At 53.8% G+C, this 15,292-nt stretch overlaps 1 protein-coding gene across 7 annotated transcripts in view; it reads left to right on the top strand.

Moving 5' to 3' along the window:
• Positions 1 to 15,292, top strand: part of CHD6 (chromodomain helicase DNA binding protein 6) — a 199,280-nt gene that overhangs the window by 167,890 nt on the left and 16,098 nt on the right. For 4 of the 7 annotated variants that reach the window (XM_054045371.1, XM_054045372.1, XM_054045369.1 and 1 more), the window contains 8 exons: positions 411 to 465; positions 1,189 to 1,408; positions 3,042 to 3,250; positions 5,283 to 6,824; positions 7,528 to 7,676; positions 8,211 to 8,417; positions 9,424 to 9,870; positions 12,274 to 12,465. In XM_054045371.1, coding sequence (XP_053901346.1) covers positions 411 to 465; positions 1,189 to 1,408; positions 3,042 to 3,250; positions 5,283 to 6,824; positions 7,528 to 7,676; positions 8,211 to 8,417; positions 9,424 to 9,870; positions 12,274 to 12,465 — 3,021 coding nt within the window. The remainder of the gene's footprint in view (positions 1 to 410; positions 466 to 1,188; positions 1,409 to 3,041; positions 3,251 to 5,282; positions 6,825 to 7,527; positions 7,677 to 8,210; positions 8,418 to 9,423; positions 9,871 to 12,273; positions 12,466 to 15,292) is intronic. The other 3 variants (XM_054045374.1, XM_054045370.1, XM_054045373.1) reach the window with 3 other exon arrangements.

The raw sequence follows: 15,292 nt of genomic DNA, 5'->3' as shown, positions 1-15,292 counted from the left end.
GCTCCCTGGGAGCACTGGGCCCTTCAGCAGCAGCTGAGCTCTGCACTCTTCTGGGCTGCTCTCCATCTAGGGCAGAGCACATGTTGTGGGGTCAGTGGTTTTCCCCGACCAGGGAGTCCACTGTAACGCCCCAGAGTGACACAAGAGCATTAATGTTCGTGTGGCCCTCCCGGGCAAGGGCCAACATGGGGGAGCGTCTGGACTGGGACGAGAGAGCGGCTCCCTCCAGCCAGAGAGTGAGGAGCTCCCATTGCTTGACAGGGGCTGCCTGCAAACCCTGCAGCTAGGAATTGGGAGCGGATGGGCATGTGTGGCTGCTTGGATCCTTTTGACACCTGCTCCTGGCCGGGTGGGCAGATGCTCTCCTCTCAAGGTGGATTTTGATGGCCTGGGTCTTACTTTTCCTGCAGGACTCTGGGAATTTGTGTGGAGAAGCTGCCGAGAAGCAGGATGACAATGTGGCAGGTGAGGCTGTGCCTTCTGGACGGCTTGCTCTGTGTGTGTGGCACTCCGCGTGGGGGCCCCTGCCCAAAGCTGGGGTTACTAGGCGCTGTAGTAACAGAAGGCAGCAGGAAGGCAGCGCTATGCAAGGCATCTGTGCTGTTAACGTCAAACTGTCCAACAATGACAGTGTGTTCTTAAACAGCCGGCATGTACCTCTCTGGGGCACAGAGGACAGCTAAGGAGCCCTGGGTAACAACAGTAGGGAGCTGAACTGTGCCTTCTGGAAGCACTGATCACACCCAGCCCCAGGGAAGGAATTACCCCCTGTTACAGAAGGCAGCAAGCAGGGCCAGTGCTAGCAGCCCCCTTGCAGAATGGAGACTGGCCGAATGAGCCATTGGCCACGCCGCCCTCTCGCATGAGAGCTGGGCATGCTTCAGGGTGACATGGAGCCGGCTCTTGTTCCAGCCCCTTTCCCCAAAACTAGGCTCAGTTTGAAAGGACCACAAGCCAAGCTGAGCTGTGATGCAGGGGTCCAGAAGGAAGGGCTCACGGATGGTCAGCCAGCCAGCCCCTGGCACCCTCACCTGCTGCCCTGGGGAATGGAGGCAGCCGTGGCCTGGCCCTGATCCTCTGGCTCCTCTGTGTGAAGGGTAGGGAGCTGTTTAATGAGCCCCGAGCCCGCCCGCCCACCTGCCTCTGGCTGTATGTGTTAAATATTAATGTCCTTGCTGATGTTTGAAGCCCAGGATGGCTCCGACTCAGACAGATCCTGCTGGCCTGTCTCGTCCGCCCTCACAGCCAGACTGCGGCGGCTCGTCACCGTCTACCAGCGCTGCAACCGCAAGGAGTTGCCCCCCCGAGCCGAGATGCTGGTGCCCAGTAACCATGGCTACTGGCTGCAGGAGGAGATGTTCAGGAGAGCTGCTGAGATGGACCCGGTGAACAAGGAAATGCAGAAAAGGTAACAGAGGGGACTGGCCGACAGAGCAGCTGAGCAGGCCCTTTCCGAGAGTCACTGGCTCCTGCGTTTACCCAGTGAAACTCCCAAGAACAGCCTCTGTCTTCCCAAGGCAGCCAAGACAAGCTGGCTCAACATCTCCTCTCAGGCACACGCCCTGCCCCTGTGGCCGGAAAGCACCTTCACTCTCCCAGCCGGAAATCAGGTGCCTGGGGTAACACCTGCAGGGCAGGTCCCAAGCCCCCAGGCAGGCACCAGTATGGGCTGGGTCTGGACCTCATTCCATGTAGGCTGGACCAAGACTCAGCCTCCTTCAGGAGCTGTTCCAGCTAACAGCTGTTTGAAAGGAGGAATGAGGGGGATTTCTGGTGGCCTGGGTTACACTGCTGGGCCAGACTGGGCCATCTAGTCTGGCTTCCTACCTCCTGCAGGGGCTACTGCCCCGTGCTGCCAGGACACACCAGCTTGGGCCATGCCATGTGTGAGGGGCTGGGGATCCTTCCTGCCCCTCCACCTGGACCCAGAAGCATGAGGTTGGATTATCACCCTCACAGCCTGAGCCTGTGTCACTAGTGTGCCCAATGCCCAGGAGTTACCCACTGCTTTTGAAATCCAGCTACATTGACTGCCCTCTATGGCACTGGCTGGCACAGCAGGAGGCACAGGGACACTAGGTAGAGGAGCATTTCCTTGCACTGGGTCTAAGTATGCTGCTGTTTAATTTAATCAGGCAAGCCTCTTGTTCCCCTATGACAGGAAAGCAGAGACTGGGGCACAGTGACAAACCATCTGTAAAATTAAATGCCTTTGCTCTCGTGCTGCTCAGACAGAAACCCGGGGTGAAATTGCAAATCCTTGAACGGGGCACTCACCCAAACCCCAGGCAAGGGCTGCTTCCATTCTCAGCAAGGCAGTGCTGCCCTTGCAAACATGCGCCCATCCTTGAGACTCCTTCATGGACAGGCTGATCAGGATTTCTCCCTGCAGGGCCTTCTACCTTTCCTTCTGTATCTCCTGCCAGGGAGACTGAGCCTAAGTGGAGTTTAATGAGACCCACTTAGTCTAGCTCCAAGGGTGAGTCAGGAGAAGAGCTCTGCACCTGCAGGTGCTTCAGCCTGATACCCAGTTGTACAGTATGTCTAAGAAGTTGCAGATTGGGGAAGTTCTTTGGGAAGCTTTGCAGATCAAGAGAGCTCTACTGAACTTTTCATCCAGCTGTCTGTACCTGACAACTACAGACTGTATGGCTGTCTGGGACTGGGGCTGGCTGCTCTACATCACTGGGGTGAGCATGTCCCAGACTAAGCCACTACCTCTGGTGGTGGTTCTGCAGCCTGAGTCAGCCCAGTTCCTGTTGGCCAAGTGTCCACATCACAAAAGCCACTATTGCCACAATGGTACCAAGTGGGCCCCTTATTCATGTCTGAGCCAAGAGGGCAACAACTGGCTGGCCCCGAGGAAGTCCCTGAGGCCATTGTAGGGAAGTGTGTGCAGAGCCTGTTCTGGGGGTGGGAGAGCACTCTGCTCCCCGGGGCTCTCCAGCTAGTGCCTCTCACTGGCACCAGACACAGTGGGAAAGCACAAGATTATAAAGAAATATGTCTCATGAATATGCGCATCTCTCCCTGCCCTGCAGATGGACGAGAAGGGAGCAGGCAGATTTCTACCGCACTGTCTCCTCCTTCGGGGTCATCTATGACCAGGAGAAGAAGGCCTTTGACTGGACCCAGTTCCGAGCCATTTCCCGCTTGGAGAAGAAGACAGATGAGAGCCTGGAGAAATACTTCTACAGCTTTGTGGCCATGTGCAGGAATGTCTGCCGTCTCCCCCTCTGGAAAGAGGACGGTGAGTGGAGAGGACACTGCCAGCATGTGGGGCAATGGTCGGGAGGCCCTCTTGGACCAGGAATGCCCTGGGAAGGGCTGGAACTGGTGCCGTTGGGGGGAAAGGAAAGTGGGGACGACGAATTCTAGTGACCTGCTCATATCTTTGCCGATTGGCTGCCTGTCATGTGACCCTTTACACCTGATCAAGCAGTAGGCTTTTTCCAGTGCCACAGGCTCTGGCTGGAGACCTTTCCTTCCTGATAGCCTTGGCGGAGCTTGCACAGCGCTTACCTCACCATGGCCAGCATGTCCCTGGCATTTTGCCAGCCCTCCCTGGATATTCCAGAAAAAGAAGTAAGAATAAAACGAGTCCTGACCTGAGACAGGAACCTCCAGCAGCAGTGGAGGGAACCAGACAGCCCCAAACAGATGTCTTCAAAACTGAACATGGCCACTGTCTGATACAGATGCCCTGCCCTGCTCATAGTGTAGCCATGTAGCCCACCTTCCCTTCCTGTCACTTGTGCTGATATAGGCCAACTGCAATCCAGAGCACGGCCATGTCCCAGTCACTGCAGGACTTTCTGTTAGGGATGAGTTATCACAGGCTGAGCCATCCTGGAAGTCTACAGTGGGCTTGGGGAGGACGTGGCCAGCTAACACACATGGCACCAGCCCTCTAGATGCTCCCTGTGTTGCCAGACTAGCCGCCACATGGCACTGAAAAAATCAGAGATAGAAAAACTACCCACAGGGGATTATTGAACATACAATGATTTGCTTTCAAGAATAGCAGCAGCAGTCTCATCCCTGAGCAGTTCCTGGAGTGCCCACCTCCAGCACAATTCCTCGCAGTCATTGAGCCTCAGGAAATGCCCTGTGTAAACCAATGTGTCAGCAGGAGTGTTGTAAGCAAGACACAAGGAGTAATTCTTCCTCTACTCCATGCTGGTAAGGCCTCATCTAGAGCATTGAGTCTAGTTCTGGGCACCACACTTTGGGAAAGATGTGGACAAATTGGAGAAGGTCCAGAGAAGAGCAACGGAAATGATTAAAGGTCTAGAAAACATGACCTCTGAGGAAAGATTGAAAAAGTTGGGTTTGTTCTGTCTGGAGAAGAGACGAGAGAACAGTCTCCAAGTATGTAAAAGGTTGTTATAAGGAGGAAGGTGATACATTTTTCTCCTTATCCACTGAGGACAGGACAAGAGGCAATGGGCTTAAATTGCAGCAAGGGAGATTTAGGTTAGAAAAACTTCCTAACTGTCAGGGTAGTTAAGCACTGGAACAAATTGCCCAGGGAGGTTGTGGAATCTCCATCGCTGGAGGTTTTTAAGAACAGGCTAGACAAACCCCTGTCAGTGATGGTCTAATGGACTGGACTCTTGAGGTCCCTCCAGTCCTACATTTCTATGATTCTGTGCGTGGTGGGATCCCTGCTCAGAGGAAACCATACATGTTTGAGAAACTCCCATGGTGCATCAGTTACCATGGACCTCCCAAGGTACCACAAGAGCCTGCTCTGGTCCTGCTTGCCAAATCAAGGCAGCACAGACTGGAGTTGATGGGAGGGCTCTGAAATACCCACTGGTGAATTGCTACCCTTGGAACAGTTGGTGAAGGTGAGAAACTCTTCTTCATTCTGGCTGGTTAGAGAGAAAACTTAGAAACCAAACCCTGGCCAGTTTAGTTACATGTGATTCCAGGGTCAATACCCAAGAATCAGGAACTTCACATTGTTCCCAGCTCCTCTCCAAATGACTCTTGAACTATGGAGACACAAACTAGACAAGCAGCCCCACCAATTTCTAACTTGTTGCTTCTCCATGGTGCAATTTGCAGCAGAGACAACACTGACTGGTAACCACTAGATGGCGGTGCTAAATTTCCGAAGCTGCTGTTGCTGTCACCCCGACAGTTCTTCTCACACCTGTGAACCTCAGCCAAACAGTAACCCCCAATGTACGGCGTAGTAGCAAGGTTTGGCCATATACCCTTCTGAGCTCTGTCTAATTAGTAATGGGGTCTCTGCCTCTCTCTTCCCATTGTAGGTCCACCTGATCCCAGCATCTATGTTGAGCCAATCACTGAGGAACGTGCTGCAAGAACGCTGTACCGGATTGAACTTCTAAGGAAGGTCCGGGAGCAAGTGCTCAAGTACCCACAGCTCCATGAGCGGCTCACGCTGTGCAGGCCCAGCCTGTACCTTCCTGTCTGGTGGGAGTGTGGCAAGCATGACCGAGACCTGCTGCTTGGCACAGCCAAGCACGGACTGAACCGCACTGACTACTACATCATGAACGATCCTGAGCTGTCATTTTTGGACGCGTATAGAAACTATGCTCAGCACAAAAGAGCAGGTGCCCCAGGCCCAGAGAACCTGTGCTGTCTCCATCAGATGAACTCCAAACTCTACAGTTCCCCTTCGTACTGCCAGATGGAAAGGACCTGTGAGTCCCTGGAGAATGAAGCTGAGTGCCAGATCAAGCTTGAAAACCTGGAGGATGTGCTCTCCCGGGCGGAGGGCAGTCCTCAGGACACGAGCTGCGACACATTCCTGTCGACAGTGCGGGACATCATTTCCATGAACTGTGATGAGAGCTCCTTGCCGGACTCTCTGATGTGCATGATGTATGAGGAGAAGGCGTGTCCCAGTGAGCACAGCTCTCTTGCCCGTGACAGCCCCAGCTGCACACATGTCAGCAACAGTGCTGCTAAATTTGCTGAGGGCAAACTAGATGGGGATGAGGACCCATCCAGCTGTGAGGCTGAGGCCATCAGAGAGACCTCCTTCCTGGAGAGCTTGCAGATGGGCTGTGACCAAATGGATAGTCCCAATGAAGGCAGGGAGCTTTGGCCCTCAGCCCCAGCCAGCCAGCCCTCCAGGAGTGTCCCCACCGAGATCAGTGATGCCTTGCAGCGGGCCAGCCCAGGGCCTGGGTCACCTGAGCTCACCAGTGCGGAGGGGGTGATCAGCCTAGGCCTGTATGGGCCCAGTCTCCATAACTTGGAGATAAAGATCCCACCGGACCAGAGGTTCATGGGCCTGTTACACGAGAAAGGCTTGGAGGATAAATCAGTGCCAAGTCAGAGCCACAGCGAGGAAGAGGAGGAGGAGGAGAATTCTGAGATGGCAGCAGATGCTATAGAAGGATTGAGGGGCACCCCGGAGGCCAGGACTGATGAGGACCCCAAAGCTAATGCGCTAGCCGGGGAGGAACCTGGTTCTAGCCTTCCTGGTCCCAAGAACACTTGCCCAGAAGTGAATGGTGAGGCAGAGCTTTCAGGACAGGTGGCATCACAGTGTAACAGTGGGGCAGGGGATGGGGAGGCCGACCACAAGAGCGCTGCAGAGCACTTGCCAGACTGGCCCAAGAGCCTCCCCCCAGCACCCAGCCCAGCTGCAGCTGCTCAGCCGAAGCTCCCGAACGCTGGGCCCACCAGCATGGGAGAGGAGCGCTGGGAAGCTGGCTCTGCTGCGCAGATGGCGGGCGGTGTGGCCTGGCACCTGGAAGGGCACAAGCCGAAGCAGGAAGACGATGAATGTGAGAACAAAGACGAGGAAGAGAAAGAGGGCACTGGCCAGAGCCGAGGTACGGCAGTGTCCGTCTGGCAGGCATGCCCGTGCACCCTGTGCAGCGAGCCTGTGTGTGTGCCAGCCTGCAGCATCAAGTGGCAGCTGCACCTGCCTTGTGGGTGGGGGCATGTGGCTTTCTGAGCAATAATATTCTTGCTGGGATGAGAGGAGCGAACACAGACTGCACTGGGGCTTCCAGGAGGCCTTCAGTGTATGTGTGTGTGTGTGTCATTCTGTGTCCTCCCTGCCTCCGCCAGCACTGGGCACTGCCCCGTGACGGGGGACTTGCCCTTCCCTCCCTGCCCCCACCCAGGACTGGGCACTGCCCTGTGGCACGGGGCTCGCCCTGCCCAACCAGGACTGGGTGGCACAGACAGGCAGGCAGGGCTGTGTCTGTTCCTGCCAACATGGCTGGCCTTGGCATTCGGCTGGTTCATTGTTCAGTGGTTTTGGGCCACGCCCTGCTCCCTTGAAGTCAGTAACAGAATTCCCACTGGCCTCACTGGCCCCAGGCCTTGGCTGCCCAAAGCACTCATGGACCCAGGGCTCCCCCAGCTGCTACTGACCAGCCGCTCAGCCCACTCACAGCCAACGGGTTCACTTTTTGAAAAGAAAAATAGTCCCAAATGATGGCTAGTGAGTGGGGTTCTGGCGGCGCCAACTACGCCGTGGGGGGCTCCAGGGTTACGATGGCCCCTTCTGTTTGTCACTTTACCTAGATTGTCCAGAGAAGTATTCAGAAGAGGAGAGCAAGAGCTCTCCCTGTGCCCAGCCTGGAGAGATGGACGAGCTGCAGGATGCCCGTGCGCCCACCATCGCCCAGCTGCTGCAGGAGAAGACGCTCTATTCCTTCTCGGAGTGGCCTAAGGTGGTTTCAGTTCTGCACCTGTCTGAATCATTCACAAATTGCAGCCGCCCTAGCCCAGCTTCTCTGCCTTGCCACCCTTCACTAAGCTTATTCCTGGGCAAAACTCCCAGCCACCCACCTCCATGGCCCTGGTCCATGTTAGTGAGCAAGCAAGGGACTGAATGCACAGAAATCCCACTGCTGCAAGCAGGATTTGGGGCTACCACGGGGAGGCCGAGCGGGGGGCCCAGTGGGATGGAAGCGAAGCACAGACTTAGCACAGGCCCTCTGCCTGGGCTGAATTTCCCCTTCCATACTCAGTGTCGCATGGCACACATGTCCATGTGCATGGGTGTGCACCCAGACACAAGTTCACAGGGTCTTCAGAAAGCATCAGTCCCTGCAACATTTGTGAAAAGAGAGGGGGTTCCATTTTCACTCCCACGGGCTCTCTGCATTTCCCTTGGGGCTCAAGGGCCTGTGCGTCCACACTATCCTTTGCATGCCATGGCCCTGGGTTTGCCATGCCACTGAGCTGTCTGCTTCTGCTTGCAGGACCGAGTGATCATTAACCGCATAGATAATATCTGTCACGCCATCTTAAAGGGCAAGTGGCCCTCTTCTAGCCAGCAGTTTGAAACACAAACCCTGATGCCCACATCAGTGTTAGCCAGCAACGCAGGCACTAGGAACAGCTTTGCCGAGCCAGAAGCCCCGGACCCCAGCTTCAACAACGGAGTGTTAGTTGCACAGGTACAAAAGGTGAGGGGTCAGGGCACATGGCCCCTTAGGAATTCCATCTCCCTGGTGTTCAGGGCTTCCCAGCTTGGGAAACTCTGCAGCTTTCCCTCCTCTCTGGCTCTCGCTGTTCTGCAATTTGAAGTGTATTGTATAGTCCCAGGGCAGCTTGGAGACCCTTCCCCCCAACCCGGTGCTGGCATTCACCCAGGTGCCAGGTGGGTGGATAGAGTTAGGTCACTGTGGGGGACGAGTGACAGCAACCCCTGTGGCAACATGTATAATCTCAGCCTAGAGGTGCCCCTTTATTTACTGACATGAGAACGGCAGCTGGAGGTCCCAGACGAACGACTCGATGCATTTCTGTGAGCGACTCTGCTCGTCTTCCTTCGGAGGGAGAGGTGCTTCCAAAATCCCTCCTCCCGCACTCAGTTTAGCCGAGAACACAGTGCTCTCCCTATGCCCCAGCTGGGGTGTAACAGAGGCACCGCCCTGGGGCCAGCGCTCTGAGTAGAGTGCTCTGTCTCCCCACTACAGAGACCCCCGCTTATGCGCCGTCCCTGCTGAATGAGAGGTGGCTGGGCTCTGGTTCTGAGGCTAACAGCTGCTGGCAGGGTGTGGGAACCAGGGGCATGCTTGCTGCTGGGAGGAGCCCCTCCTACAGCTCACTGAGCTGCAGCACACCTGCTGCAGTATGGGGCTCTGCAGGAAGTCCCACTCCATCCATCCCTTTAGCTGGGAAGTGGTGGCTGTCTGCTGGGCCGGGGGAAAAGGGTCGTGGAGGGCTCCAGCAGAGAGATTAAGGAGCTCTGTCCAGTCTCGATAGCCTCCCGTCTCCATACACTCCCCTCCCTCAGTCCTAACCCCATGAAACCTCTCTCGTGCCAGTGTTTTAGCCCTTGCAGTCCCTTCTCACCCTATAGTTCTATGATTCTAGTGTGCGCTGGATTTAAAAGTTGCTTCTGAGTGTTGTAAGCCTGTGCAATGTAGGCCATAGCTGTGACCATTTCTCTGTTTTTGCTGCACACAGGAAAGCTTCCTGGCTCCCGCCTTTACGAAGGATGAACAAAAGCACAGGCAGCCCTATGAGTTTGAGCTGGAGAGAGACGCCAAACCTAGACGTCTCGAACAGTTAGCTGCATCGCACTCCCGTCCACCTGTAGTGCTGAACGGCTGGCGGGACTCTTCAGGGAACCTGGCCAGAGTATCTGATGGATCGCCAGGAAACCCCTCTCCTTTCCCCCTGAACAGCAACCTGCCCAAGTTAGGGACGGTGCACTCCCTGCAGGGGTCCCTGGGCATGGACTTGTCTGGCATCCTTCAGGCAGGGCTAATCCATCCGGTCACAGGGCAGATTGTCAATGGAAGCCTCCGGAGAGATGATGCTGCCTTGAGGAGACGACGGGGCAGGAGAAAAAATGTGGAAGGGATGGACCTTATCTTCTTGAAGGAGAGGAGCCTTCAAACCGGGCTGCAGGTGGGTAAACGATTCCCCCTCCCAAAGCAGGCAGGATTCAGCACCTGAATGCTCACGTGGATCCAGCTGTTCACTCAATGACTGCTGAGCTCTGCTGTTCATCCCAGGACAGGGCAGGGCAGGGCTGGACAACTGCCCCCTCATTGCCTGCCTGAGGCAAACCCCTGGAGCAGGAGAAGAAGACTCAACCCCAGAGAGGCAGGCCCTGTCTCTTGGTGAGGAGGGAGGTGGGGGCTTGCAGAGCTTCCCCCAGCCCCCGATCAGGGCACTCTTCCCTGAGTGCTTGAGTACTGCTAAGCATTAAAACCTGACCTCCCACATGGGGGCTACTGTATTTATGTAGATGGAATGAAGGGACTCAGAAAATCAAAGGTGTTAACATGACTCAGTCACTGTCCAAGAGGAGAAAGCGGTAAACAAGGTTCAGGGTTTGGTATTCAGAGACCTCAGCCTGCATAGTCCCATGGCAAACATGCCATTAAACATCCTTTTAACCTTCTAGTGAAGGTACAGAAAAGAAGGGAAACCAGTTGAAGCATTTGAAATGCAGTGTGTCATTTCAGACTTTCACTGTAACAGCTCCCTTTCCCTTGAGCTGGAGAGTCTTTAGAAGACAAACCCCTTGGTCAACAGTCTCTTACATGGCACGAAAGATGGTAAGAACTCCTGTGGGGGAAAGAGAAGTGAGTGGAGATGGGGGGAGCTGTCGTCAGTGCTGCTGCTAAAGTCTAATCCCATTTCCTAGAGACCAGACAAGACAAAAGGGGGAGAGAAAAGACCAGCAAAGGTAGAAAATGCAACTTCAGGTTAATTCCTCCTTGCAGTCTCACTGCTGGCCCCACACATGGTCTGAGAGTTGGCAAACTCATACCCACATCGGGCTGCTGAGGGCCTTGCATTTAGCTGCCTCTTGGGTCACAGTCTCACAGCAGTGTTGCAAAATATACTATCTTGGCTGGCTAATCCAGACTCCTATTAAACAGAAGGCAGAAAGAGAGAGGAAAAACAAGAAATATGGTGGGAAGGAACAGAGTATATTGGGGGCATGGGAGGGAGACCAGCGGGGTGGCATATTCAGCACTTAGCTGGAGCCAGTGGAGGTGGTGATGACTGACCTGGTCTGGACAGGACATCTCTCAGGATCCGGGTGAAGAAGGAGATGATAGGGGTGTCAGCCATGATGGTGAAGCACCCTCCTTCCCCTTCTCTCAGTGCTGCGGTAGCCAGCTCCCGCCACCGTCAGTCAGCCAGGGTTCGCCTCTGTCGGTCAGCAATTGTTCTCCTTCACTTCCTCACAGCCACTTTGTCTCTCTCAGTCCCTCTGAAGGGGGCGATGGGCACAATAGCCCATCCTGGTCCCATCCTCTCAATATTTTGTCCACCAACCGGCCTAATTTCCAACACACCAATTTTGGTTCATTGATTTCCAAGCTCACGCTGCTCTCGGTTACCGCATGATCTTCACGCAATCCTTGAGATCTATCAGGAGACCTTTGGGTTGGACTAAGTCAGCCTGTCTCTTTTTTCCACTCACCATTTGCTATTATAGTTTATTGTGACAATCCATGAACTCTCATTCACTTCACAGCTGGACTCCCAATGAGGGTAAATTCGTAGGCCCAGTTACCATAACAGGGCTTCACAGGGATGGAGAGCCCAGGGAAGGTATTGGGCTGAATTCCCCCACCCCAGCACAAGGCGGGGCCCTGCCCCCTCCTCATGCCCCAGGAGATTCGCCCTGGAAAGGGCAGCAGGCTCTTGGAACAAGGAAGCTTTAGGTTCCTTCTGGGACTCCAGAGGAGTCTGCCTAGGTGAGGAATGAATCACACCCGCTCTGGGTGGAGCCAGCTCCAAGCCACCTGGCAGAGCAGAATTTGTGGGTTACTTGTACCATTGCAAACCCTGCTCAGGGTGGATTTCCCACAGTCTGGGTACTGTCAGCAAACCAGGGGTGCAGAGAGCCTGTTGCCTGAGGTAGTGCCATGCCCTCTCTAGATGCAGCTGGTGGGAGCCTCTTCTCCCCAGAGAGGATGTGGGGCAAAGCCTCTCCACGAGAACCAGGATCTGGGCTGCGTTTGCTGGTAGCACATTGTGCCTTGTGGCAATTAGGGCATTTTCCAGGTGACGCCCAGAAAACACAGACTGGTCCCACATCTCCCAGCTCTCTCATCCCTAGTGCAAACAGGGTGCCTGTGAGGTTGAATGTTTCTCCTGGTGGCTCTTGGTGATCCGAGTGAAGGACACCAGGAACTCCTGGGCTCCGGCTTGCCAAGCCCTGCCTGGGTGTCTGCAGGGGCAGGTTCTGCCTGGGTGCTCTGTGTATGCCTGGGTGACATCGGGGTGAGAGAACTAGCAGTATGATGGTGTTCCCCACATGGGCTCTCCCTTCTCCCTTCACTTCAGGATGTTCAGGAAGATCAGACCCAGCCTGCACAGAGCAGCCCGCACCCGGACGGGCCGGTCACCGCTACCTCAACTCCGCATACGGTCACAGCCACAAGCATCCGGACAGAGAAGGCTGTTCCAAACAAGAGTCTCCTGGACTGGTTAAGACAGCAGTCGGACTACACACTCGATGTCCCCGGCTTCAGCACAGTAAGAGTGACCCTCTGGGGGGTCTCAGGCTTCAGTACAGCAGCTCTAGATGCTGCCTCCTTCCTGTCTGCCTTAGATCCAGATGCAAGGGGTGGGGCTGGTCTCCAGAGCTACAAGGCTAATGTACTTCTTTGCACACCCAGGGCAAAGACACTTGAATAGCTGCACATTCCTGGTAGATGGCATTGACACCTGTGGTCTGTTTGCTGGCTCCTGCCACAAGGATTTGCTGCTCAGTGATGTTGAGGGACTAGGTCAGCACCTCAAAAAATGGGTGGGGAATGGGCAGAGCTGTGAATCTAGGTTCCCCCCGAAATTGTGCCTGCAGCTCCCATCTCATCTGGGTCACTGTGGATGACAAAGCATAGCTAAGTCAAAGGAGACTTCCTGTAACAGAGCAGAAGGCAGCAGGCATGGCCCTACTCAGCCCTGTGAGCTGCTAATGAACCTCAAGGGCATTGAAGTAGGAGGAATTTGCAAGTCTCAAGCTAGACAGCCCATGAGGGCAAAATCACAGTGCCCGAGGTTTGGGTGTGTCACTTTCCCAGGGAACAGTGCCTAGATTAGCAGACAGCACCAATACCCGGCACAGTCGCTCCTGGACCCGACCAGCACGAACCTCCACAGGCTTAATCTTTCAGATCCTAGGCTGAGCACAGCTTGAGCTTGTCCCAGTATCTGATCCTTACGCATCGTTCAGTAGCCAGGCCTGGTGTTCAGCTCTGATAGCTTCTCTCTGTTCCCTGCACTAGCACATGAGCTCATATAGATAATTATATGTAGAGAAAAGAGGTTATTTTATCTTCATATTTGGCACTGGTGTGACCCCTGCTGGAATACTGTGTCCAGTTCTGGTGCCCACAATTTAAGGATATTGATAAATTGAAGAGGGTTCAGAGAAGAGCCACCAGAATGACTAAAGGAGGAGAAAACCAGCCTTATAGCGATAGACTCCGAGAGCTCAATTGAGAAGGTTAAGGGGTGAGTTGATCACAGACTGCAAGTACCTACATGGGAACAAATATTTAATATTGGGCTCTTCTGTCTAGCAGAAAAAAGTCTAAACCTGAGCCAGTGGCTGGAAGTTGAAGCTAGACACATTCAGCCTGGAAATAAGGTGTACATTTTTAACAGTGAGAACAATTTGCCAAGTGTTGTGGTGGATTCTCCATCAGTGACAGCTTTTAAATCAAGATGGGCTGTTTTTCTAACAGACCTGCTCCAGGAATTATTGTTTGGCAGGTCTCTGGCTTGTGTTGTGGAGGTCAAACTAGATGATCATGATGGTCCCTTCTGGCCTTGGAATCTATTAATTGGGCTAGCCACAAAACCACAAGCAAAAACCAAGAGGGGAGAGAACATAATTTCTTGCCTTTCAAAGTGAAATGAAGATGAAATTTGAAACCGTCGTGCTCTGAGTGTCTGAGGAAAGCTCCTCTGATCACCCATCCCCACTTGTGTGTCTATTTCTGTTATCCAGGATCTATGGGAGGACAGACAGGAGAGGAGCATGTGTTCAGAACACGCCAGACCTGTTCTCAGAAGCTCATAAACACCCAACTCTTCTTCCAACAGGCTGGTTATTCATATTTTGGCTCATTTAGCCTATAAAGTAGTTCACTAATCTGAACGCAGACCATGAAACATTATGGAAAGGGAATCAAGAGAGATACTGATGATGTCTATAAAAAAGCCGTGTCTTAGTGCCGAGGGATTGTGCACCTGGAACTGCAGCCTGAGGTGTGTAAAGATTCCCTTAGAACTCAGAACACAGGCAGTGAATGGCTCCTGAGGCGGATGAGTACATTAGCATGACCAGCTGCTTAGACCTGAGAAACCCAGAATTTGCAGGCAGAGCAGTGGGGCTCTAGTCATAGCCCAAAGAAACCTCACCAAGCGAGAGTGTGTGGGGGGCCTTCTGCTACCTTGCCACTCTCCCGGTCCTGTCTTGGAGGCAGCCAGAAGTTCTAAACTGCACCCTAAGGGGCTGTTCTGCCAGTGAGTACTACTGGAGCATTGTGCATCCCAGTCATCCCTGTGCCTGCGCTGGTGTAACGCTGGCTCTGTGGGATTCCCCATGTGGGGGCAATCCGCACCTATCTGGTAAGGGCAGCTTTAATGTGCTTTGTGCTCCTTTGACAGTACAGACTGGCTTCACTGAAGGCCAGGACTGGGCCTAGAGCCTTTTCTTTGTAGAAAAACCCTGGTTTCTGACTCTGATTTAGGCAGCTGCATGTTTTTCCTTTTCCTTCCATACATGTGCATTGGCTTACTGCAGCTGTGCAGCTTGCACTCCTGAAGAGCAGTGATCTAGAGTTCACATGGCTCGGTGGGTTTGCAGCGTGTAAAGCTGGAATATCAGCAAGCAAGAGAATGGGATGAAATTAAGCAAAGGAAAATGTAGGCTGAATAACAGGAAAACTTTCCGGACAGCAAATTCTGTAATCAACTTGCAAGGGAAGGGGTGGAGGCGCCTCTCATGGGACATTTAAAACAAGGCTGGTGACTAGTCTGTGAAGAGTGGTCCTGGCTCTGGGGGGAGCTCCCTAAAAGGGACCAAGTAGGGCATTTCCCTCTCTGAGTGTCTGAGGTGGGATCGGCTGATGGGCAGATAATAAACAAGGGTCCATGGACACTGACGCCTGTATTAATGTCCCTGATCCACTCCTCTATGATTAGGGGTCTCAGACTGGTGCCCTGTTAGCCCAAAAGCCATAATGCAAAGAAGAGATTGGTCACAATCAAACTGACTCAGGAAATGGGGAAACTGCAAAACTTACAAGTCTTATCCACCTGCTAGATGTGGAAACAGAAGCATAAAGAGATT

Source organism: Malaclemys terrapin, chromosome 12 (genome assembly GCF_027887155.1).
Source record: "Malaclemys terrapin pileata isolate rMalTer1 chromosome 12, rMalTer1.hap1, whole genome shotgun sequence".
Taxonomy (NCBI): Eukaryota; Metazoa; Chordata; order Testudines; family Emydidae; genus Malaclemys; species Malaclemys terrapin.
This window is presented reverse-complemented; position numbering and strand designations above follow the sequence as displayed.